The sequence below is a fragment of the Notolabrus celidotus genome, chromosome 14, assembly GCF_009762535.1.
Source record: "Notolabrus celidotus isolate fNotCel1 chromosome 14, fNotCel1.pri, whole genome shotgun sequence".
NCBI lineage: Eukaryota > Metazoa > Chordata > Actinopteri > Labriformes > Labridae > Notolabrus > Notolabrus celidotus.
The window spans coordinates 18,857,923-18,884,854 of NC_048285.1; the positions used below are offsets into that span (position 1 = coordinate 18,857,923).

General features: G+C 40.8%; 2 protein-coding genes across 5 annotated transcripts in view; one reads left to right on the top strand and one right to left on the bottom strand.

Annotated features, from left to right (window-relative positions):
- The window catches only part of LOC117825893 (serine/Arginine-related protein 53-like), a 126,082-nt gene extending 123,907 nt beyond the window's left edge, over window positions 1-2,175 (bottom strand). For 2 of the 4 annotated variants that reach the window (XM_034701871.1, XM_034701872.1), the window contains exons 1-2: window positions 2,034-2,173; window positions 1,290-1,499 (exon numbers count right to left, since the gene is read on the bottom strand). In XM_034701871.1, the coding sequence (XP_034557762.1) occupies window positions 1,290-1,483 (194 nt within the window). In that variant the 5' untranslated portion in view covers window positions 1,484-1,499; window positions 2,034-2,173. Of the gene's footprint in view, window positions 1-1,289; window positions 1,500-2,033 lie in introns of all 4 variants that reach the window. The other 2 variants (XM_034701870.1, XM_034701869.1) reach the window with 1 other exon arrangement.
- A 3,017-nt stretch (window positions 2,176-5,192) lies between these two features.
- Window positions 5,193-12,391, top strand: shox2 (short stature homeobox 2). The gene is made up of 5 exons (XM_034701421.1): window positions 5,193-5,460; window positions 7,148-7,356; window positions 9,634-9,691; window positions 9,899-9,987; window positions 10,835-12,391. The coding sequence occupies exons 1-5, from the start codon at window positions 5,193-5,195 to the stop codon at window positions 11,126-11,128; spliced, it is 918 nt and encodes a 305-aa protein (XP_034557312.1). The 3' UTR covers window positions 11,129-12,391.
- The last annotated feature ends 14,541 nt before the right edge of the window (window positions 12,392-26,932 follow it).

Here is a 26,932-nt window from a genome sequence, read left to right on the forward strand (position 1 = left end):
ATAACCAATGGGAGGACGTAGGACAGAGGATTGGAGATTAGCTATGATTGGTCCGTCATAACTGGACGAGGGGAATAATAACATTGCTTGATACAAAGGCATTGGAAAACGCAGATATTTCGCAATAGTCTCAAATTACTTCACTTACCGACGAGTACCGATCAGCATTATTAACTTTTCTCCAAACCCAGCTGAAAAACAGCAACGTTTTTTACACCATTCCTACCAACAGTAGCTTTAAATATCAGTAACAGGACCCTTACAGTTGAAATACTGTCTGATTTGTGCATGGACACTGCTGGATGAGCAGGAACTTCCTGAAACTCAACGGGAATAAAACCGAGGCCCTGCTCATCATCTCCAAATCCACCCTCACCAAATCTCAACACACCCCAGTCCCCCCCCATCATCATCAATGGATTCCCTGTACCCTTCTCCCACCAAGTGAAGAGCCTCTGTGTCATTCTGGACAGCACTCTCTCATTCGCACCACACATTCAAAACACCACCCATACTGCATTCCTCCACCTCTGCAACATCTCCAGACTTAGCCCCTCACTGTCCCAATCCAGCACCAAAATCCTTGTTCATTCCTTTGTCACTTCCCGTATTGATAACTGCAACGCCCTCCTCACCGGACTCCCCACCAAACTCATCAATAGACTGCAAATCATTCAGAACTCGGTCGCCCGGAATCATCACCCGCACCAAATCATCTGACCACATCACTCCTGTTCTTATCCAACTTCACTGGCTCCCTTTTCAATACCGCATCCACTACAAAAACCTTCTCCTCACCTACAAAGCTCTCCAAAATCTGGCCCCCACTTACCTCCGCGACCTCCTTCATGAATACACTCCCTCCCGCTCCCTCCGCTCAACCTCTGCTTAACTATTAACTATTCCACCGTCACGCCTCAGTACCAGGGGTGCCCGAGCCTTCAGCTGCTCAGCACCCAGACTCTGGAACTCCCTCTCCCCACACATAAGACAGTCGAACTCCATAACATCATTCAAATCCCAACTCAAAACTCACCTGTTCAAACTGGCATATTCACTCTAACCTGACTCTGTGCACTTCACTAGTTTTTATTTATTTATTTATTTTACTTTTTGTTTGTTTGTTTTTATGATGTTTTATTGATTAATGTTTTTATCATCTGTAAGCTGACCTTGGGTGATCTGATAGGCGCCCAAAATAAAATGTATTATTATTATTTAGAAGAAGTCACTCAACCAGAGTTAATCTACCTCTATTGAGAAAGTAAAAGATTGTTGTGCAGTCCCACCTTCTGTCTCGCTCTTTGTCTCTATCCCTGGAGCGAGACGGGCTACGACGGCTTGACCTACGGCTCCGGCTGCTGGCCACCCTGCTGCCGGAGGAGGAAGACGAAGACGAGGAGGAGGAGGATGAACGGCGACGCTGTTTCTTCTTTCTCTTGCTCCGGCTGTCATCGTCACTATCGGACGAGCGTCTCCCCATGCTGGCTGTCTGTCAGCTGACAAAACAAACATGTGAGGGTGGTCAATGATGAGCTAACTCTCTAACAACAACAACAACATTTCCTGTATGACTGAACATACAGCTGTGTAAAAACACAAAAATAACACTTCATAAATAGTCCATTTCTCTTCATATCCTATTCACACAATGTTTAACTTAGCTGGTTTATGGTTTGATTACAAAAGGTCTGTCAGGGATGTAGTGTGCACAAGTTGGTTATCAACATGTATCATTAGCTTATCTTCCCATCTACGTGTCTATAAAGCAACAGTGTAAGGTTTCAAGCAACGTTACAGCTCCAGCAACACGGCTGTGGCATAAATCATACAAACATGACAAACATGCTTTCTCTGTTGTTGTTGTTGCTAGCTAGCAGGCTAACCTTGCTACCTCAACTAACGTTTGTCTCTTGCCATGTTTCGAGTTAACCGTTGCCTTGTGGACATTTGGCAGTGGACACGTCTCCTATTGCAGGCAGTAAACGTTACAAAAAGACAAAGTTCAACAGAAATAAACAAAGAGGACTTACCTTGGACTGAAAATCCCGCTCCTCACCTTTAAATCGCTTTCAAGCTTCACAATTCAGCCATGCACTGCTCAGACGACTCAACTAATCGAGCCAGAGAGCATCGATTGAGTGCAGACAGTATAGTCAAACAACGAGCAATCGATTGGGGTCTGCTCTTCATCTAACAAGCAAGGATTAAGTTAGTTTAAATCATATCCTTTCACTTAAATCTTTAGCAAAATTTGATCCTGACAGTAAAGTACAATATACACTGTGTATTTTATTTCAATATAACATAAACTAAACTGAGTTACTTGAAAATGCCACTGTACTATTATCATATTATTTTAGCCTGTACATATTAGTCATGCCTATTTGTTGTTCCTTTGTATTTATAGCTGATGTTATTGTTATTATATTTTTATTTTTATCTGTATGTCTTATTCTTATGCCTTGTTCAAAGAGAGCACAGTTTACCAAGTCAAATTCCTTGTGTGTTCAAGCATACCTGGCCAATAAAAATGATTCTGATTCTGATTCTATCGAGTGTCACATACGCATGGTGATGTTAACGATAACACAAGTGCAATCATTTCAACATTATGTACCTGGTGCGCGTTATTCAAGAGATCAAATCTGTGCCTAAACTATTTTTTCTACTTTTTTAGGGCCAATTTGACACTAAAACTCTTTCATAAAGGTATGAGATTAACTGATGTAGATATTTTGTAATTTTTTTATTTTGACCTATGGTATATTTCAGTATATGGAGAAAATATTTTTTATAACACTACTTAATATTAAGGCTATTCATGGAGCAGAGAGGGGAATAACTATTTCGTTTTGGAACAGGTAGGGTACACCACAAACCATAAAATGACACAAGCTGACCTCTCTCATTCCACTCGCCACTTTCAAAAACTTAATAAACCCCATAACTCAACATCACTGCACTTGCTTTTAAATTGCTTTTAAGTTGTTCACTGCTGTCATATTTTTATGTTGTATTTTTCTGTCTCTAGGTTTCTATGTATGTCCTCTCTGTTTTTTGTTTTGTCTTTTATTTACTGTAATGCCACCTGTGTTGCCTTCTCGCCCAGGTCGTTATTGCAAATGAGAATTGGTTCTCAATTAACTCACCTGGTTAAATACAGGTTAAATAAATAAACAAGCAAATTAATGTTATAGGTAATACAAGAAAATTTACATGAGGTTATACTCTCTTATAATTATGCTCTTGGGTGGTTCATGCAAACATTTCTGAACAAACTATAGAATTATTGATAACCTGGTTTAATTCACAAAACACTGGAGAAACGGCCAATTTGACATGAGTAAATGAATCAATAACGTGAATAAAAATGGCTGATAAACAAGATAATGGGGATTTGACTGCAAATAGACACAAGAGGCTGCTTATCAGTGCGATTAGGAATTCACCCTGCTTTGAGATGCAGCAGGAATACTCGTAATTAATGCCTAAGGTTCAAGCTGAAACATTGTTAATATTTAATCAGGGGAATTGTTGGAGCTCTTGTGTGGAAATGGGGCTTTATATAGATTATCAATAAACACGCTTAATTTTGCATCAAATTCATCCCGACGTTTTCAGAATTCCACTGTATCCTGTTTCTTGTCTGCATTGCTGTACGTCGCCCTTTCTTCCTCATTTAATTGCTCTCTCTCTCTATCTCTCTGTATGTGCCGCGTTCACTTAACTCCACCGCAAGTCAACTATAATTGTTTATTTATTTTAGCAAATATAGGCGATGATTTCAGGAAGAATAAAAGGCGAGTTGAAAACGTTACTAATTAGTGAGCCCAGTGGCAAAAACATTGCAAGAGGCATGCTAATGAAGCGTTTAGCTGCTATTTAACGTCCTAATGGCTTAAAAAGTCCACTGAGAATTAATATTAAGCGATATAGGCTCACTAATGATGACTATTTAAAATACATAATTGCAGATTAGAAACGTAAAGACGCGTTGCATGGCGGGAAAACATTAAATAAGGTGTCTTGCGGGGTCGATGAAACTTTGATGTCAGAAATATTACTTACTTTTTTTCTTCATATCCTACTGTATTTTTATTTCAATAACTGTGAGTAGGCTACAACAATTTCTTTTTAAAAAGGTTTTAAAAGATAAAATTAGAAAGACTTCTTTTCATTGGACTTAACATTTTTTTATTTGGTTCTACCTGTTTTGTTCCCGTTTCAAAGTATCAGACGCCATAAATATATCGATAAAAATGTACCAGGCCTCTAACAGCCATCTGTGTTTAAACTGGGGTTAAAGCCAAGTGTATCACTTGAACACCTTTCTCCTACAGCTTCATGTATCAGTCTCTGTTCCTGCTGATATCCTCTTAGCTGGTCCTCTCTCTCTTTTTTACCTCCTTTTCTCTCCGTGTCATCGTTGTGACTTATTTTCCTCCAGATCGCAGAGATATACTGAGGAGGAGGAAGGACTCTTCATCCATGTGCTCCTCTCTCTCTCTCTCTTTCTTTCTCTCTCTCTCTCTCTTGTCATTTTTAAGCCACACCCCTGCACAGAGAGAGAGAAAGAGAGAGAGAGAGAGAGAGAGAGAGAGAGAGAGAGAGAGAGAGAGAGAGAGAGAGAGAGAGAGAGAGAGAGACGAGCATCTCCTGGGTGTTTAAAAACTAACTCAGGACAATAGCAGCGAATGAGTGCTTAATTAAATTAATTAGTCCTTCTTGTCAATCTCGGATTAATGGCCAATAGCGACAGTGCTGCTTAATGTTTTTTACTCCTCTTCCTCTATCTCTCTCTCTCTCCCGTATGAGTGAAGAAGGGGAAGGGGGGCTCATCCCGGCATCCTGAGGGGAGGTAATTTGCACGGATCAAGGGGGCAAGGCGCCGCAAAGTATAAATAGTGTGACTTCAATAGAGGAGCACCAGCAGGTTCCCAACTCCGCTACCAAAGGAGGAGGACTAGACTGAGAAGATTCTTTCTTTCTATATTTTTTACCTCTTCCCAGAGTTGGCACAAGAAGCAGCAGCATCATCATCATTTTCCAAAGTGGGGGTCGACTTTAAAACGAGCCACATCATTGATGTCTTAAGCAGTCGTGGAGCAAAGAGTGTGTGAGTGAGAGGTGTGTGTGTGAGAGAGAGAGAGAGAGTGGTGTGTTTCTCAAAGAGGAGAGAGCAGGCAGGGATGGAAGAGCTCACCGCGTTCGTGTCTAAGTCTTTCGATCAGAAAGTGAAGGAGAAGAAGGAAGTGATAACCTACAGGGAGGTGTTGGAGACCGGCTCCGCGCGAGCAGGGAGCAGGGAGTCTTTATCTGGGGAGCCCGGGAGCCGAGAGGAGGCAGCGGCGGCAGCAGGAGGAGTCACCCGGAACGTGGCGCACTCGCCGGGCAGGGAAACGGACATGCTCGGCCCGGAGAGGATCAGGGACGCCGGGAGCCCCAAACTCATAGACGGTAGGAGAGCTTGGTGTGCTTCACACAGCCTGGACAGATAGAAAAATAGACTTATAGAGGAGTAAAAAGTCTATCAGCACGAATTTATTTACGAAACAATGCTAAAACATTTTGATTTGAGCTTTGATCCGAACAGAAACTGCTGATTTTTTAGCAGACAAATAATATCGATCCGAGTGAGTTGCAGCATTATATATTTTTTCTTTATCCCTCCAACAAAATCATTTATATGTGATCATTAAGCTGTTTGCCCTGCATTTCCAACGTCAAAAGCTGTTCAAAATGTTATATTTATCCTTATTTTCACTATTAATCATGTGCTTGCAGCTGAAGTTTGTAGTCCAGCTTTTAAGTTTCAATTCTTAGATTATATGCATCAAAAAAGACATGCAGAACTATTATAACCACCGAGGCCTTTGCCAACTATTGACTATTTATCTTTAATATAGAAATTAATCCCAACATTTTGTATTTTACATTAGAGGTTAATATAAGTTTATAAAAAAGAAACAGGTTAAATGCAAGTTTGCAAAAAAGCTCCAGTCAAAGCTACTCCATAGACCAACCATGACAATGTAGCTGCTTTATTTTTTATCATTAAACCATTGTCAGCCATCTTTATAGCTCTGTTTCATTGAATGGATTTGTTTAAACAGAAAGAAAGCGTATCAAACACCTGACACACAGATACCAGCACATGAAAGGTGGAAATCAAGTCCTGTCATTTCTGCAGTCTCTCGGTTGACATTAGATTCCTGTTCCAGGTGTGGAGACACATCAGGTGCAACAGTAGATGGCTGAAATATAAAACTCGTGATTTAATATATATAAAAAATATACTACGGAGTAAAGATGGAATTAGTAATTTTCTTAGTAATTCATTTTTTAATGTATAGCTGAAATCGAAGCCCAGTTAGAAAAGATCAGAGCTTTTTACGCAGCGTAAATTAACACCAAACGGCAAAATATTAATAATTGTGCCATTTGTTTTTTTTATCGGATCACTTGTGTCCCGGTGTTATTAAATATTTATATATATATTACATTTAAGAAAAGAATCAAATACATACATGGTAGTTTGTGCAGCCTGTTCGCTGTGTATTATTTTGAAAGACCATGAACGTAACAACACAGGAACAGATCTATGTATGTAAGTGGTCTGTTATGAAAACGGCATGTCTTCGTCCCGGGCAGCAGCGTTGTAAAAAGCGGAACAGATACACGCGTGTATCAGACATCCAGCAGTGGGCACATGCAGTGTTGCATATTTATAAGCAGTAAATAATTAAAGAGCTTTATGTAGCTCTACAAAACATCCGAGCTCTGATAGCTTGCTGCTCTTTGAGGGCTGGCAGGGCATGTATTGCTTTCTTTCTTTATTATCAGAGGTTTTATGACTACATGGTGAGGATCAATAGTCATTTCTCGCAGAGTTTGTAGCATTTACTCAGGGATGTAGTGCACGTTTTTTGTGGTTTGTAGAGATTACAAAGCTGTTAGTTTGGGTTGTTTTCACCAAGAAAAGGATAAGCTGGTGTAATAAGCTCTAACAGAAATAAAGGTTTGTGATTTTTTTTGAGAATACACCGTATGGTTAGTGGTTATAATATATAATATCAAAAACATATCTAAAGGTCTATGATGTTGATGTTTCCCTGTCTAATGGTCTGCTGCTTTACGCACATAGGCACCACGGACGTGAAGGAAAGGAAAGAGGACTCGAAGCCCATAGAGGACGAGGCACAGACTAAAATTAAACAGAGGAGAAGTCGGACTAACTTCACGTTAGAGCAGCTCAACGAGCTGGAGCGGCTCTTCGACGAGACGCACTATCCGGACGCGTTCATGCGCGAGGAGCTGAGCCAGAGGCTGGGACTGTCCGAGGCCCGAGTACAGGTAGGGACTGTTCTCAAACTGCTAGGGGGAATAAATAAACTAATGAATAATAACACAATGAGCGTTTAAAATGTGATATTTATCCAGAATTTAAACAATAATAAAACTGAGGTCGAGGGCCACTTTGAAGGTTACATAGAATTATAATAAGTAATAATTATATTTCATAATTGTACATGGAAATGGTAGTGTAATGTGTGTCACTAAATAAGATGATAACCCACTTGCTTAAAAGTAAATGTAAATGTAAATAATAATAATAATAATAATAATAATAATAATAATAATAATAATAATAATAATAATAACAATAATGAATGCACACACTCTGAGGTGTTCCACGTTTTCCTGGAGGTATTTCTTATAATTTAGTCAATGATTTGGTCTGATGAGGCTGATATCAGACAGAGATGCAATCTGAAATGAATCATATTTTGATTAGAAATGTTTGCATGTACAAAATATTAATGCACAGTATTTTGGGCCGAAGTCATGGCCTGTATCAGTGAAATGGTTCATGATTCCCATGGGTGCTCAAATGTTTTGTTGAAGATTTTGAAAAAGGAGGCAGCACAGTTCAACGTCCAAACATCCTTTGTTCCTCCTTCATTATACATTTATTTTTTTAACATTTTGTTCTTGATTATCCAATCTATGTCTCAATTAGGCCCTGCTTGCTTGCGTCACGAGACTTGTTTTAATCTTTATTGACCGAATCAACAGCAACAAATAAGCTTCCAAATATTTGCCTCCAGTTTCACGGTGCATGTTACCACGAGTCTCCTGTTTGGGAGAGATGCTGTCGTTTTTCATGGGGATGCACCATCTGCGCAGAAACCCAGTAAGGCTTCAGGGAAGAGGAGGGGGGGTTCAGTCAGACATGTCTTGTGTAACATGAGCAGGGAGGGGGCGGGGGGCACGAAGCTATACACAACTCCACTATTCTGATTTATCAAAACCCTTATAATAAGTCCAGACTTTATGGTTTTATTTCCTGGCTCGAGTGAGGACTGAGCATTTGTCGTGAATGAGGGGATGGTTGAGGCAAGAGAAATCATAAAGCGGGGCCTAGGGGATCCCAAACTTGCCCCCTCTTAAAAAAAAAACAAAGTTAAAGGCAGCCTTTTGCAGGGCTCTCCCGTCCTGAACTGGAATCTCCCCAATAAGGCGCATTGTGCCCCGGACAAGGCGCACAGCTCGGGGATTTACATAAATTATGTATTATTTTCAACCCAAATCAAGCAGCCCTCTCTCTCTCCTTCTCTTATATTTTTTACCAGTTGCATGCCACACATTTATTTTGATTTTTACTTTAAAATCCAATCAATAACAGGAGGGCATTTGCTTTTATCATGGCAATAAATTAGAACTGAAGAATGCGCAAAAGCACTTCCGATTGACATGCTCTGTGGTCAATAAAAGAAGCCAGCTGACAGCTCAATCGATATGATATTTCTTTCTGTGTGTATATGGACCTGATGTATTTGAGATTGTAGACTGACATGCTGTTGTATTGTGGGCTAATTTAGGCCGAGCTTTGTCTGCGAGATTCAAAGCACATTCGTCGTTTAATCTGCGTTTCAAGGCGTTTTCCTCTGAAAGTGACGCTCGACGATTTGAGCAGAAAGGAAACAAAAAGGAGAAGTGTGCTGTCTTTGAAGCCGCTTTCTTTCTGTGTGTTATAGCGGTGATTAGACAAAAACTGAGAGGCTATTTAAGCGTTTCTCTGACATGGATTTTGTGCAGATAAGGGTAATTAATTTCAGCGGTCATTTAATGAGAGAGGGAAAGAGAGAGAAAGAGGGAGATGCTCTCAGATCGCCTTGCTCTGATGTCCAAAAAGCGTAATAGCGTTGCTGCTATTCGATATCTGAGAGTCCATTCAACTCTTCAGGGACACTAATCTATAGAAAGATGAAACCAGCGCCGACAAGGTTATTTATTATAGTCCAATAGTGCTGCGCATTTCCAACAAGAGTGTTTCTATGCTGCTAATAAGCTTTTAATGCCCTCCCATTCTCGTAGATTTACTACTTTCCATTTTTGTTCTCCCTCTTCCTCTCTGCTCCATCCCTCTTTTCTCTTCCTCTCTCTCTCTCTTTCTCGTTGTAGACTAAATGAAATAATTCAGATCCGGGGTTAAGCAGTGTCATTAATATTTCAGTGCTCCTCGGGGATATTGTTTTTCTGCGGTTGTTGTCACTTTGAGAGGAATTACACATGGCCTCACAAGCAGCTGCCAATCAGCGGCTCTCTAATTAATTTCTGTCCCTGCAGGTTTGGTTCCAGAACAGAAGAGCCAAATGCAGAAAGCAGGAGAACCAGCTACATAAAGGTACGCTTTTATCTTGCTTGCATGCATGCTCCCATTAACACAAAACTACACACGATTACTTCTAGTTTATTCTATTTTATTTAAAGGCTCAAATACAAACAGCATCCTTCATCTTTTACGCACTGTTTGCGCACAAATAAACGCACTGTGGTATGGGATATTCTCCTCACAATTAGGCTATCGTCTGTGCTTTTTCTTTTCTTTCAGGAGTCCTGATTGGAGCAGCCAATCAGTTTGAAGCTTGTCGTGTAGCGCCATATGTCAACGTGGGGGCTTTACGGATGCCATTCCAACAGGCAAGTTTCTTTGAAGCGTCTACTCTTAAAACCAGACCAATCCCCGGACTGCTGTCTTGGCACAGGCTCTGCACAAGTGCTATGCAGGAGGGGGTAACTAAACTCTTATTACAGTGACAAAAAAACAGTGTGCCAACACAGGGTAGCCTGTACAGCCTAATTGGAAAATTCCCTCTATTGTTTTATGGATCATTTGTATGCCTACTTTACTTGAGAAAGCCTCCATGTAAGTAGTCCAAAAGCAGGATAATGAAGGACAGAAGTTTCTTCTGGTATCTTTCCATTACGCACACAAAAAATAGGCGATATACCACAAAGGATGATTAATTGAGCTGTGCACCTGTTTTGTGTGTGTGGACAGAATAGTAAATGCATGTATATCATTTTTTAGGTTGGACTAAGTTTTAGTGTAGTCCAGTCCTTACTTTAAGCACCATTGTCATTCCCTGTCCTGCTCTGGCTTATTTCCTTGAAGGCCACAGATCCCCAAAGGCTACAAAAGGTTGAAATGTGATCATATTTCATGCTATTGATGTACAAATAAAAACTTAGAGATGACCTTTGGCTCTATAGAACTGCAGCAAGTCAAACAATGACCAAAAAATAAGATGGCCTCCTGTGATGGCCTCAAATGAAACTAAGTCGGAATATAAGCATAGCTATAGAGTTCAACCCTGAGGTCAAGCCGAGTGATGGCCCCTTTAACTTCAAGGTCATCCGGCCCCCTTCCATGAGTAAACAGTGTTGACATCTACATCAGTGACACTAGTGAATGAGCCTCAGACACACTGCAAAGTTAACGCATGTTCTCCCCCTTCTCTCTCCACCCGTGCGTCCCGTCCTGTAGGATAGTCATTGCAACGTGCCGCCCTTCTCCTTTCAGGTGCAGGCGCAGCTGCAGCTGGACAGCGCCGTGGCCCACGCGCAGCACCACCTGCACTCTCACCTGGCGGCGCACGCGCCCTACATGATGTTCCCTGCGCCGCCGTTCGGACTGCCCCTGGCGACGCTCGCGGCCGAGTCTGCCTCCGCTGCATCCGTCGTGGCCGCCGCAGCCGCCGCTAAGAACACCAGCAAGAACTCCAGCATCGCCGACCTGAGACTGAAGGCCAAAAAGCACACGGCCGCGCTGGGACTGTGACGCCAGGTGGCCGGGTGGACGCAAGCCGTGCACGCGCTATCTGCCTCGTCCACGCGACCGAGAGAATCTGAACACTTTCAAAGTGAGACAATACAAGGACGAAGTGAGAAAAAATTATCCGAGGACGATATTTATGATTTTTTTAAATGAAGGACGACAATTATAACTAAAATATAGGCTATTTATGAGATAAAGAAAAGACTGAAAGAAAAAGACTGACGTGATAGCCAACGCAGGGGTGATTGTTTGACGGAAGGACAGCGAGGGCACGCGGGGATCTTCTTCTCTGCAGCCGCATGGCGGTAAACACTGAGGAAGAAGAAGAGGAAGCAACTGGGACGGTCGATACTTTGTCAAACAAGGCGAACCATTCTGCAGTTGTTTTAATGTTATATTATTATTGTAATGAAGACATTTGAACCTTTATAGAGGCTGGCCTCGTTCTAAAACACTTTCTCTGTAAAAAGACAGAGCAGGACAACAAAAATGACATTATTCAAAGTGTTTCTCCCTCTTGTTTCTTGCCCAAAATTCGAAAAATGCCTAGCATGAGTTTTTCTTCACTTCTTCCCCCTCTCTTAATCTCTCTACTCTCTCTCCCCCCCCTCTTTCTCACTTTTACTCGTTTTTCTCCCCCCCTCTCTCTTTCCTTCCCCCTCTTTATCATCCTCTGTTTTCTGTCCCCCTCTCTGAGAAAGGGCAACTCTCACTTGAATGTTTGGCCTATCTGACCTTGTTTGGACCTCCTCTGGTAAAAGGTGAAACTATAGGCAGAAATGTGAGATTATAATATATGTGTAGGCTATGCTGAACTTTTTTTGTCAGGATGACCGGATCTAGTGTCCATATAAGGTGGTGAATTGTCCCCTTTTAAAGGATTACGTCATAAATGCCATCGTTCACACAAGTGGAGCAAACAGGAGGACTGTATGCGAACCGGTACGGGCACGTGTAAAATATGTTTATACACAAGAAACATGCATTATTTTTATTATTTAGTGGCTTTATGAATGCCTTGTGGGGAATTTGTTCATTTTTGTATTTTACTTTGATTCCGTGTATTAAAAAATCATGTGCTTTCTGTATGTAATTTTGATGTTTTTATAACAGTGAAAGTGATCTTACCTGAGGCACGTGTTTTTAAGAAAAAAGGGGAAAAGAGTATTCATGAGATTGTTTTACTTTTTTCATCACATGTGAAACGTGAATCCACACAGACAACATGTTTTCGTTCTTACAATAAATTAACGAAAGTTTCTTTAATGACTTTGCATTATTTTGACGTTAACCAACGCCTTTTTAATTATTATTATTATTTAATTATTGTTATTATTATTATTATTATTATTATTATTATTATTATTATTATTATTATTATTATTACTATTATTATTATTATTATTATTATTATTATTATTATTGCTTTCGTTAAACCTTTGAGGGCAGTAGGTTTTTAATAATTCATGCCTGTAGCTTTCGGTCTTTTGATAACGTCACAGTTGTGACAGGCCCGTTTAGTCTTGAACATGGGTGTGTGTCGCTGCTCTCGTGCCAAACCGTTGCATTATTCATCATCTGGTTATGGAGCGTTTGAAGAGGAGGGCTGGTAATTTCCAGTACAAGCTGGAAAAAGTGTCAGATAAAGGATAAAGAGAGACAGGGGCCGTTCAGTGAAAAGAAAATATGAAAGTTGTTCAGCTCTGCGGCACTTGAAATGCACACAATTATTAAATTAAATTAGTATTAATTCTATATTTTGTACTCATTTAGGTTTCAACCACAGTGTTCTCCTCGCAGTAATTAAATGAGCTAACCCCAACGGCCTGGTAATTACATAAAGCAACGATGCATTTTTAATTAAATTAATGCCACAGTTTGTTTGTTTGCATAGAGCAGCACTAATGCCTACACTTTATTAGGCCTCAATCGATTTTTTTTCTTTCCAACAGTTTAAGATGTTGTCAGTAATAAACAATTTTACATAAAAAATAATATAGGTTAATGGTATTCGATGTAATTCCAGTTGTGTATCCCCATGTTCCGCCTTGAGTCTGGCCTCCTGCCCATCTCCACTGAATGGAAAATGTTGCCGGTTTATGTGTCATGACCTTAAGTTTGGCTTTATGCATAAAAACATACAGGCAGCTAAGAAAGAAAATTAAAAAAACAATGCCTTAGCTAAAATGATATTTATTAATGTCTGCCTCACTTGACTTACAAAACTGCCTGATTCATTTCCTGACATCTTAACCGCCTCTTATTGAACATTTAATAAACACCTGACACTGGAGCCGATAATTATAGGATCCAGATCGCGTTTCCCTTCCGATATTTCCACACAAAACACAATGTCTTTAGCTATTAATTAATACTGATCTCACAGAGTCTGCTCCACAGTCTGCAGTGTTTGTGTATCGCGCCGTTTGGGGCTGGATTTAGACGCCAAAACTATTGAATTATTGATTGGGAGCCTCGCCAGTAATGGAGGAGACGGAACTGGGAAAGTGCTGAGCCGTGCGCGTGCACACAGCTGCCCCGCGATGGAACAGAGTCGGGCGCGCGCCTGTCCTGTCACTGTGTAGTGTATAGTGTGCAGTGGTTTGACCACAGAGTGAGGTCAAGTTCAGCAGAGTGGTTATGTCGCTTTAAGTATCTTAATCAGCCTTTATTTACTACAGATTTCAGGCATTATTTATGACACATTGAGTAGCTGTTTGAAAAGTATGGCTTGAGGCATTTAATTTAGTTTAAAAGCTTGAAAAAAAATCTCCTTTGAAATAAAATGGTGTTTTCAAAGGTCAACTGATATACATTATAGTAAAATAAGATTAAACATGGCGTAAACTACAAGTGTCTCCAATAATTACACCACAAGGGCATTTCTTTAAAATTTAATGAAACAAAAAATGTATGAGTATTATTAATTATCTGCAACATCTAGCATCACCTAATGTACTCATATCTATCAGAGCGAGACTATGTGTCTCAACAAATTTTAAAACATTTCTCTTCCTTATTAAACTTCTCTATGATCATAGTCCAAAGTCATGCATCGGACTGTCAGCTATCAGCATTTTCCTGAGGTGTAGCTGTGGAGTGGAGGGCCTCCGCACAGTGAGGGCCCAGGAGACAATGAGACTGGGACACACAAGTGTTCTCCTGATTAGACATGGAGACGACCAGTGCTCTCGCTCTCCTCTCAACACACTCTTAAGACGCACACCCCCACGCAGCCAGCCGGGAGCCAGCCTTGCATGCAGGATCTCATTCTCTCTGTTGCCTCTTCTCACTGTCTTTCCCCTCTCACTCGCTCCACGCTGTCCCCTGATCTTGCTCTCTCACTCTCTGTTGTAATGGATTATTGTACAACATGTTTGAGGAGAGAAAAGTGGGCCAGGATTATCCTTCAAATGAATGAAAACAACACTGGACATGTATAAATCCTAATGCATGTAAGCAAACAAACCTCCATACACACACATATACACACTCACAGATCATCCTAGCCTGTTGGTGAGTCACGACAGCACTCCACACCATGGAATCTTTCATATCAACTGGTGCTGTCTTGTTGCTATATTTACCCCCGCTACAACCCCAGAGACAAATACACTACTCTCTCATTTCCCCGCACTTGGCCTTTTATCAAATTAGGGCACGTTAAACAATCGCACAGAGGAGTTTTTACTGACAGCTGCATGTGAATGGCTGTGGCTGAATGTGATTGTGTACACTGTTTGGATCCCTGCTTGAATTTATGTGAGAAAGTATGCGAGCTCTCTCCTCTCTTCTCCTCTCCTCTTTTCTCTTCTCTCTGAGGGCTTGCCTTTGTTACATGTTAGGAGTGCTCAAAGAGCAGGGCGCACCAAAGACAACAGCCATCAGGAGCAACGGCAGATAAAAGAGCAACTTCAAAGACATCAAATGAAGAGAAAGTGAGAAAGAAACCTGCTGTAAAAACTCCCTCCAATAGCACTCAGGCTGGGCAATTAGGACGCCGTATCGCTGCCTGTTATCATGCACCGTTACAGGCCTGGGTGGCTAACCGCAGCACTCGGTGTGGGTTGCAGTCAGCGGAGAATTGCAGCATTCACAGAGCTTGACTGTATTTAATTTCACTGTAGGATGAAAAAGTGGGTGTTCACACAGATTTGACCCCTGCTATGACCAGCGAAGGCTTAACCGTGGTGATTACAGACAAAGAAAAACAACAGTCTCTATCTCCAGCTCTCTTCTATTCAGAAGGCTGAAGTAGAACAAAACAAAACAGAGGTCAGAACAAAACAAGAAGTCTAATTGTTTCACTGTTTCCTGTTTGGGTGCCCTGGGGCAATCTACACATTTTTATGTACTGGGTGCATTTTATTTGTTATTAATTCATTTCCAGTTGCAGCTGGTTTGCAGATGAGGGAGATAACATAATGTATAACTCCCTGCCCTGGGAAGGAGACATAACAAGGGTGTATGTGTTGAGACCTGTGGGCATTAGCAGCTCTGAGGGGATTTTTATTGTTTGCATGGAAAAAAAGGGTGACATGTGGTGTATTGTGGATGCACTGATGTGTGAGTTTGTGTGCATGGGTAAATGTGTGCATTGTGGTTTCAGAGAGAATGAGAAAAATGAAAGAGAGAGGGGGAAAGAGAGAGATGTTAAACATTTGGCCCATGCTGCTTCGTATTTACAAGCTGGTACGATCCAATTGTGAGTGCGAGCATAATCGAGTACTTGCTTTTCAATCATCAGATGTTTGTACACAGACTCTTAAATTACAAAAAGCCTCTTGGAAACACAGGCCCGACTCGGCTCATATTGATTGTATTCACGCTGTCTGAAGTTTACAGAATGTCATTTTCAAAAATGTCACGAAATGACAAAAAAGCCGACAAATCACCCAATATTTGTATCAGGATGCTCAAGTGTCTTTTTAATGTGGGTAAATCCAGGGAGGTCCAGGATCATTCATTCTGGGGTTAAAGGCTTTTCTCAACATTCTGTCCAGGGGAACCATTTATGACCATTTATATATCTGTCAACCACACTCCAATGCTCTCTGAAGCGGTGACAGACGCGTGCGGTCGAGGAAAAGTTTAGATGTGATGGAAAATAGCCCCTGGTTTTCAGTGTGAGCATTAATCACCTGTGTACTGTAAATGTTATACTCATAAAGATGTTGTTTTCACATGGCCATAAATCTAAGTATGTGCCGTATGAAAATCAATACATCTTAGTGATGTTAGAAAACATACAAATGCAAGATGGATACGCTGCTTGTAATTTACTTACAGATTTTTCCCTTTGGTAGTTGCTTACAAACACATCATGACTTTATGAAAAATGTATTGTGAATGTTACCTTAGGATTCTGTAAACACTGACAATATGTTAGGCCACATTTATTACAGGGAGTGGCTCTGAACTATTGGAAAATGTTTCAACAGCCAACATGTATCAAAGAAAACTTCAAAAATGGCGTATTTATCAAGTTGATGATTTAAATTGAAGTAGTTAGACTCATAATGATATACAGACTACCCTGTATAATGCCCTTTCTTTCAAGCAAAGTGCAAAATACTCCTGACCTTTAAAAAAAGACATAAACAATGATGAAATATAACTTGGAAGAAAAGAAAAAACTCTCAATTTGGCAAATTTGGATGTTAACTTCAAACACCAATGGAGGAAGAATTTGAACAAGTAGAAGTCTTAAAGTGTTCAATTGGACAAGTAGTGCTCTGAAAATGTAAATCAATTAAATGTCACAATATTAAGTGGTGAGTTTGTGCAAGTGTTATCAAAGTAAACATGGGGATAGAGGGCAGTGAGAGCCAGCACATCACCACGGGTATCAAGTGGGCACCTCCCTTCCCCTTGTTTCGTCAAGTTAGGCCCAAGACACCTCGAGGATGCTCAACAGCTAGTTCTAGCGACCTGGAACTACCCCCTTCCATGATAGCTCTCACCTCACATGCTACAGACACAACAAAATATGCAAGAATAGAGAAAAATCAGAGAATAGAGAGAGAGATTTCAGGGGGAACACCAGGATGGGAGGCCTGTTTGGGCTAGGATTCACTCCTGCCGGGCTAAGCTGTACGCTCTACCTACCCCTAGTCCACAACTTTAACGAAAGAACAAAGTAGAGGAGGAGGAGAGAAAACAAAGAGTGGGGGTCTGTAAAGAGGTGTGAGAAATAAGTAAGGGAAGTCAGAATAGGAGGAGAAGTCTGTTGAAGCCAGAATTCATCCAGCCTGGTTAGGCTGTACGCTCTGCCAACCCCTACTCCCCTCCTCTAACACACAAGTTTGGTTATAAAGGGTTTATCTCCTTGGAGTGATTGGAGTACAAATATAAAGGTGAGAGAGGGGTTATAAAGGGTTTCTCTGCTTGGAGTGATTGGAGTACAAATATAAAGGCAAAGTTACAGATGAGTGTATACAAGAGAATGAACTCACAAGAAGCAAAGCTGTGAGTTTGTTTTCCCAACTAGAGCAAAGGTTTAATTTGCCTATTTTGCAGGCAGATGATAGAAGTGAATGGGAGGCCTATGCTTTCAGCTGTGCCCTTTACAAACACATTTATAACTTCTCAAGTAAAGTACAAGCACCTAAGGTTTGTTAAAACGCACTTAGTCACATTAAACTCAGTACAATGAATATTTATATGATCATAATGCAATATATGGCTGTGATGGTTGCATTTCTGCTCTGCTTCTGGATTTTAAAGATAAAAGGAAAACATTTTTTTGTATTTTAAAAGTGTCAAGATAACGGTGGCAATTACGATTCCATTTTACTTTGTCGAGGTACAATCAGCTACTATATGTATCACTAAATTGATTAAAGAAGCATAATCCATGAAAATGCATGTTTTTCTATCCCACATAGTCTGCTGTATATTAATACGTCTTTGGGCCTGTAGAATATGGGAGCAGGAGGTCAAGTGCTTTCCAAGTAATAGAATTTCAAATCAGGAAAATGTCTGTCATCCAGGGCATCTTATTCCGATGTTTTCATTGATCTTGCCACTTGTGTCCCCTCATTGATACAGCAGTATTGACAGCTGTATTGCTATGGTAATTTACTTCTTAGGCAAGTGCATGTAAGTCGCTGTCCCCGGGCTGGAAGATAAATACATACACACATGAGCACACACGAGCATGTACACATGCCTTATTATAGGCTAATACGATGAGCATGAAAGGTAATGTATAATGGAGGAGGACCATGTCAAGTTCAACTGGGAAGAGTAGGTTGAGTGGGCTGTTTCTGGTGTGTATATGTGTGTGTGTGTGTGTGTGTGTGTGTGTGTGTGTGTGTGTGTGTGTGTGTGTGTGTGTGTTTGGGTGAGTCACTGGTGGGAAGAATGCATCTTGTTTCAATGCAGGCTAATGTAAATTGATGTCACAAGCTGAGAGAAGGGCAGACAAAATGTGAAGAGCTGACTGAGCTGCATTACGGGGGCCAAGGAGGCATCGGAGGAGGCAGGACCCGATGCGGTGCGACGTTCTATTTGATTACACCGTTGGCTCAACAATCTGCCAACGTCTAATTAGATAGGCCCGCATTAGCTTCCTCCACAGTGGGGAAGTGTGAGAGAAGGACACTATCTCATTCTGAAATGGGATGTAAAAATAGATCTCGCAACTTGGCCCTGACTCTGCGCTCCCTCCCTCCTATTTGTGATATCGCTACTTCTCAGTGCGCGACAGTTTCCCTTACTGTCTCTTTAAGTTTCACACACTCCTGTTCTCAGATTCTTTATATATTCTTCTAAGTTTAAACTAAACAATGAGAGTATCTGTTAGAATTTGTCAGAGTAGTTGTTAGTATTACACACAATTTAATGCAACATTGTGTTTATTCAGTGGTTTCCTTGAAGACGAAAACTCGCAAAGCAGACACAAAAAGAATGAAAACTGCTGCTTCTACAAGACTGAGGCTTTAAAAGTTCAAAATAAGCGAACAAAACTTTTCCTCCTTTTTGGTTTTGCAGTGGAAAAAAACTTCAAGGAAGTGGCACACGTATAGAGAATGAATATCTCATAGGTCTTAAAATAGCTGACACTTGCTGTGGCAGATAACTGGTTGTGTAAAAGATAGGAAGGAAGAAAAATAATTGAAAACAACTAAATCTCTCAAAAAGCAGAGATATTCATAAACTACACTGATAAGTCTGACCAAAATCCTTTTTTAAAACTCACAGACAGGCATTGGATTTTGACTTCAGCGGACTAAAGAGCCAGGAATGTGGACGTGGGGAGACAGAAAAGTCCCTCAGAAAGAGCGGGCAGAGTTAAGAGGACAAGGGCAGCGATATGAGCAGAACACAGATAGAGAAAGGAGTATGTAGGAGAAGCTAGACGGAGGTGCCAAAGACATGAGTGTGCCAAAGAGGAAGCACTTTGTCGAGCTAAAGCATGTTTGAGAGACTGCCTCTTATCTTAATGATGACAGGGACCCTTTTAAAGGGTCACATGTATCACACCGTGTGCTGGAAGAGCTCTCGTAGGACCACCAACAAGCTGGGGATTGAGCATTGAGTTAAACCCACGCCATAAAAATCTTACTTAATGTAAGGAACGATTAAACTAAAATTGGTAATGAAGACTGAGATCTGAGGTTTCATGAGAAGAATTTCTACAAAAAATGACTCACAGTTCAAAGCTTAATTACCCACCCCCGCCCCATCCACCCAAAAAACACTAGACAGTAACCAGTACAGCATCATAAAAGTAGTGTTGTCACAATATCAAAATGTAGTATTTTAATAAAACTCTAAATTCTGTGACTTTAGTTTTTGAGGCTCTATGTTTGCTGTTGTTTCACTACATTGAAAGAAAAGTAAAACATGCATTCTCACATGTTACATAGAATTGAGGGTGATACTATAAAAATAGTTTGAAACAAAATAAGTAGCGGAGAGTAAAGATGAAAAGCTTGATACCAGTTTCATGTCTGTAACTCAAATGTAAAGGCTATGCTAGCAGACTGTTAGCTTAGGATGTGTTTAAAGGTAGATGGAGTCACTGACCAGTACCTTTAAGGCCTACTCATCAACTAATAACTCTAATATCCATCCTAATGAGTCTATCTGTATAAAATTTGAAGCATAAAAGCCTTGTATTGACTCTTGTCTCTGAGCAACGAGCAGAATCTCCAGAAAGTCAATGCACCCGGCTGTGAATTAGTCTGGCATATGACCTCTTGAAAAATGACTTAATTCAGTATTCTACCCTTCAACTCTCATATGTGTTAAAAAAGATAATATAATTCATTCATTTGGGAACTCTAGATGTGCTAACATGCAGGGTCGTGTCCAGAGAGGCAGCCAGGGGTGGCACTGCCCCACCTCAAAATCTGATTGGCCACCACTGGTGCCACCCCAAAACCCTGAACTATTAGAGGCGGGTCTTGTGTTAAAATAAACCATCTAGGCTGTGTTGTAACAGGCTGGCTGTAGCCTTCTTTGTATTCCCATGCACATTTATTTTTGTATTAATGCCATTAATCGCGACTTTAGACAAACATCTTCTGTTTGAGTCTTTAAGGATTTAAGCTGAGAAGATATATATTTGGCCACTCCACTATTTTTTTTTTTTTTCAATTCCAAAACTTTGATACAGGAATATAATGTGTTGGATATTTTCCTGTGAAGCACTTTGTGATTTTATTCTGTGAAAGGTGCTATACTAAATAAAATTTACTTACTTACTTACTTACTATAAAAACTGTATGATACTTTAATTATAGCTGTTAACGTAGATTGTGAGGACAGAGAGGTTACATGCTATTAATGTATAAGTGTGTACACAACCTGGCCACCCCTGCATATGTCGGCACCTAAATTTGCCCAACCCAGTTAAAACAAAGTCTGAACACGCCTCTGCTCGGTTGTTCTTTACTTTGTGGTAAGCCAGGATGTTTGTGCTAAGCTAAGCTAAGCTAAGCTAAGCTAAGCTAAGCTAAGCTAAGCTAACTGCCTCCAAGCTCACATTACTGGAGAGAAAGCAAAGAAGCCAATTTCCCCCAAATTTCAAACCACTTACAAGTCTATTCTACCATTTTTCATAGTTATGAAAGCTTACGCTTTAAAGAAAATGCTTCAGAAACATCAGCAAGACAAATAACGAAAGCCTGAATTCAGAAACTGCTACAACATTAAGCTAATTTCTTAGTTCCTTGTCTTCCTCTTGTATGAAGTTCTATTAGTTTTTGTTTTTAAGGCAGACATCGTTGTAAAATGGCTGGTTTGTACTCGGAGTCAGCTATCTCAAAGACTAATACTGTTAATAAACAGTATTATTATGTTACTGGTCTATATGTGGTGGATGGTAATATGACACACAACACAAGCAATATAATAGTCTTGGTCTGCAGAGCACAGTTTATATAGACCTGAACCACTTCTAATAAAAGCATTACTTTAATCTTTTTTGTGGTAACTTGGTTTCAGACTTGTTACACATATTTTATGTTCAAAATGTCATATTCAAAATGGCAAAGATTACATTTTGATTGTTTTTCTGCTGAGTCTTGCATATACGTATAAAGATGACTGCATTTGTGAAGCTTTCTATAGTTACTTCCAGTATTTTTCACTCAAACCAGCCTTTACAAGCTATAATTGTGAGCTCTGCGCTGCTGCTAACGTCAACACTTCTTCATATTAGTCACATTTGTTTACTCTATTCCCTAAAAGCCATTTTTCTTTAGTGAGTGGGCTGGGTAAATATAGCCCTGCCTCACTGTGAGAGTTTTCAGAAGCTTGTGATGGAGCAAATGCAATGTATCTTTATAATATTTCCTTTGGGTGATATTTACAATCCCAACACTCATATCACAGTGATTTCCCTCTTAAATGCTATTAGGAATAATTTGAAGAAACAGCAACATGCTAGAGTAACTGAACTTCTCATAATTGCTCACTCAATTGGCTCTGTGACCAAAATATGAGATGAAAACCAAAGCTGAGAGGCTGTGGACCACAGAGAGACGATGTAGTGTGGTCTGGAGGGGGAGTGCGGACATAGAAGAGATCCGAATAGTGTAAAAACACATCCCTCCGGCACCATTATATAAGCATACATATGGGACAGTAAAAATGGAAGACGACACTTTAAATGACATTATTATAAAATGCAATACTCCTGGAATGATCCCTTATTAAATTAGGCCCTATGATCCAAGATGAATTTCCCGCTTCTCTAATCCATCAAGAGGGGAATATTAAAAGATAGGCCTCAACTGGCATTAGAAGCTCACTCCGTCTTGACTTTCATTATTCTGCATTAGGGTGCTGCTGGGGGAGAGCCTCTTAATGAGAATTACAATGATTCACTGGCCCCGGCCCCACTTCTGACAAGTCAAATATTAACTCCTCAGTCACAGCTGTCGGAATTAAAATACTTTGTAGCCGTGGACGTGCTAAATTAAATTGGCCTTTTATGTTCCTTACATGGCTGACCCCCGTGGGGCTCAGCGCCTCAGTCGCCACTGAGACAGCTTTGACAGAGCAAGAGGAAGAGGCAGTGAGTGTTCACACACACAACGGGGCCTTCCACAAAAACAAACATTTCTGTCCCCTGTGTGTCATTCTGTCATCTTCTCTCGCTATCGCTCTATTCTGCCCCTTTTTCCTCCATTCAGTGTGTCTCACCAGAGGCTGTTTCCTTGGCAGACATCTTCTCTGTGCTGTCTGTTTGATAGCCAGTGTCAGCTACTGTCGACTGCTGTCTGTGTTTTCGCTGCAGTCTCTCTCTATTTGTGGGGCCACAGACGCACATTAAGGCTGCTCACCTGTTGCTTGGCCTTCATGTTGAACAGGCAAATAGATTAACATAACAGAGCAGCCTCTTCAAAGAGCAGGGGATCTCTGTTTCTAATGTGATTAGGGTTTAGTATGCAGACAACAAATCAAATTTACATCGACCTTTAAAAGTTTTATTTCAGTTAATTTGCACTCACTTAAGCAGGGGGATAGGGCTCGCAGACCCGCACTCCTCTCTGCCTTTCAAATTCCTGTGTGTACACACCAACGCATGTTGGGCGGTTTCTTCGCTCCTCTACGCCTGCTCGCCGTGGCCCTGAGGTCATGAGCGCTGACGGTGAGAGTGGGGAGGTTTTCTGACTTTTGCCTGCCTCTTTCCCCAGCAGCATTTCTGCTCTACTCGCGTTGCCAGCAGAGCCTTGAATCCTTCTCCCGCTCTGTTTGAGCTGCTTACAAACAAACGATCGATTTCACAGGGAGAGAGGAAGAGAGAGAGAGAGAGAGAGAGAGAGAGAGAGAGAGAGAGAGAGAGAGAGAGAGAGAGAGAGAGAGAGAGAGAGAGAGGAGGAAAAAATATAACTGCTAGTGACCCCGCAGTCTGCAAATGTTACACTTGAAATCGCAGGATTTATTAAAAAAAAACACACATGCATGCCCCAGGACATGTCACCTCTCCCCTTTCAAAAGTCAACTGAATGAATAAAGAAATGGATGGAGCTGATAAAGAAAACAAAAAACGGGCAAATGGAAGAGAGTGGAGGATTAATTCAGTGGGCAGATGGGTCTTGATGTCAATTTGAGCTATTCTGATCCACCGAATTGAAACCGGAGCTTCAACCAAGCCCCAAACAAGTCACCTTTGACCCTTATGACAGACATAATACTGGTGCTCTATATTCATTCAGCTCCTCTGCACGCTTTGTTTGGACTAAAACCACTTTTCCTTTTACTGCTCTGGCCCTACTTTCAAACTCTGCACCTTAGGTTGAATGATTAGCATAGGAGTATGCAATAGGCTTTAATGGACAGCTTCCCTTGTAGTGGATATAACACACAGACATTCTATAGCTTTGCTTATACACTTTGAATAACTTAAAGCTTCTAAATTAAAAGTATCAATGCTTTCTTGACCCAGGGATACCATTAAAGTTATTAATTACCACCCAGAAAGTAATTACTCCTTGTTGAAAGCAAATTTCTTTTAGTATCGAGCTTCTTGGTGCCTTTGGGAAAATGTATCCCCTATTATGTAAGCTATTAGAATTAAAAACTCTTCTGACCTTAAGATTGAATATTGAACACTTCCATGGTTCTCATTATCTGGTTATAATTAGCTTCAAGTGTGAGTGGTAGCATGCACATGTTGAGGACGAAAGTAAGCAGAGGGTCGTATTAAAATCCTCCGAATCAATGTTTCCTGAAGGGATGATGCGCATAAATGGCTCCATTACGTTGCTCCGAGGCTTCAGCTGGAAGTGATTTAGACGACACCTCCTGCAGTGGACCCATCAGTCTCTCCTTTAAGAGTTAAATAAGCCATGTGAAGGACTGTTATCCTTACTGGCTTAAGCCTCCATTAATCAGTCCACTTCACCTGTCAATACAGACACTGGCTTCCAATCAAACAACCATTACAGCACAGAGCATCCCAATAAAGGAGATCTTTGTTTCTTATTGAGTTAATCAGCCAGAGTACACACACACACGCTGCTCTCTTCAGACTGGCACTGACAGTTTATTTTACTCTCCTCATGTGTGGAGGAGGTGCAGGAGGTCAGCCTTTACACCAAAAAGTGGCTCTGAATGAGGGGGAGGCGTAGGATGAAACGATATAATGGAACAGCTCCGCAATTACAACTTTGTGCAGAGACAGATCATTGTTTGAGATCACTCTTTGAAGGTGCACCACTGATCTCTGCAAATTGATAGCCAATGAAAGTAATACCTGCTCATCGTCAATGTCATTATCCCTAAAGTTATGAAGAGTCTAAGAGCAATTGGGCCACGACGTGATGGACTGATGTGTCATCCGAAGCCTGGCTTCGAGGTTATGGCTCTGAGCAGGTGGGAGTGTACGACCCTCTGACAGCCCTTTTCAAAATGACAAAATCCATCCTTCCCTATTGATCAGTTATTCTTCTGTCTTTCAGCAAGCATCTTCAGATCCTCCCCTCCCTCCCAGCCGCTCCCTATTGATCCTGGCCGGTGATTGGTCGAGCTGTAATTTAAGATGGACATTGACGGATGAGTGCAAACTGTTTTTCTTTCTCTCTCTACCATCTCTCCTCTCCGGGGGTGATGAAGTCATAATGCAAGTGACAGAGCCAGACAGGGACCAATTGCAACATAGTGCTGGTCTGAGTAACCTTTACAGCCAGTGTGGGATGTCTCCTGGTCTGTTGCACATGGCCCCCTGGGTGCTTGGTGGTCACAGGACTCATAAATGATCCCATACAGACCAGCAGGGTGGACTGAATGGAGAGAAGAGAGGCTGTACATTAGCAACAAAGTAGAATATGTCTGAGGAGCAACAGGATCTATCTAAAGAAGGAAATAAACTGGTTTGGACCATAACATTTCAAATATATTAGCAAATATACACACACAAATGTTGACGTCTAAAAACTATTGGGAAAAAAATGAGGAAGTGTAGTTAATTGTTAGATTGTATAAAACATGGACATAGTCTAAGGCAGGGGTTCCCAAACTTTTCAGCCCACAACCCCCAAAATATAGATGGCAAGGACTCGCGACCCCCACTGCCCCTCAAAGTGATTTAATGTGGCTTCATTTAGCTGGTCTGCAGAAAATTTGCTTTCCTACATAAGCATGTGGCTGTGTTTCCTGTGCCTTTATGAATTAACCTGCTGCTACTGATGCTTTTAATTAACTGTTCACTAACCCTAAACTTAGGAGTCATTTGGCAAAAAAAAGGCATAAATCTCATTACATTTTCTATTTTCAAGGTTTTATTTCAAGTTTAGCTACTATTTTTGTTGATATTTTTACTATAATGGGTAAAATGTACTTATTTTAGATAACTTAAAATTAAAAACTTTTGGAAGACATCTCACAACCCCCCATTTGTGTCTCCGAACCCCCAGGGGGTCTTGACCCACACTTTGGGAACCCCTGGTCTAAGGGACGTCAACAGTTGGTTGAATAGGCAATATGAAACAAAAAGAATTTCACCAATATATTAGAAATACTGACTCCAACTACCTTCAGGCAAATTTAGACACCATGAAAGAGATGGAGGTGAGGCCATAACCTTGCTGACTGGTAAACAGCGACGCTGACTATGCAGAACTCTCAGCCACAACAGACGAGTTATAAACAAACAATCCCCCTGTATAGTTGTCACCAATAAAGAAATTAGGTATAGAGAGCAAAACTATTTTTGTACAGTGCTGTAAAAATGTCCACTCTAAAAATAGACATTTTAATATGGGTTTAAATTGGGTCTCCTTGGCTTTTGGGGCCAGCCTCAAGTGGACACTCGAAGATCTGCAGATCTTTGCACTTCCATATTGCTGTCATTGTCAACACAGGAAGTTGTTGCTTGGTATACTGTGATTGTATAGCTACAGTGTTATGTATTACAGTTAGAGCTTGTTATTAAAGCAAGTCAACATTTTTTAAGTTTCCAATCGAAAAAAAAAGCCTTTTCAGTCACCATCTATGGCTGAATGAGTTAATGCAATGATAGCTGAGCCTTTGGTCTACTGATAAAACTCTTGGATTAGCAGTGTTTATTACTTTATTAATAACTTGGTGTCAAGTCAAGATTTTTTGGGGGACAAAAACATCCTTCAATGATCACATTGCAGTTGTTGATCCACTACAAAGAGTAGGTGCAAGTGATGTCTTCTTCATCCAATCTCTACTCCATTAATATGGCCAAATAAGCATTACAGACTGCAAAGGATGGCACTTCAAAAGCAAGAAAAATTGAATGGAAAAAAGAAACAAATTTGAGGTTCAGATAAAGAAAAACAGTCAAATTAATCTGTGATGATTCTGTCTGGGTCTCTGTGG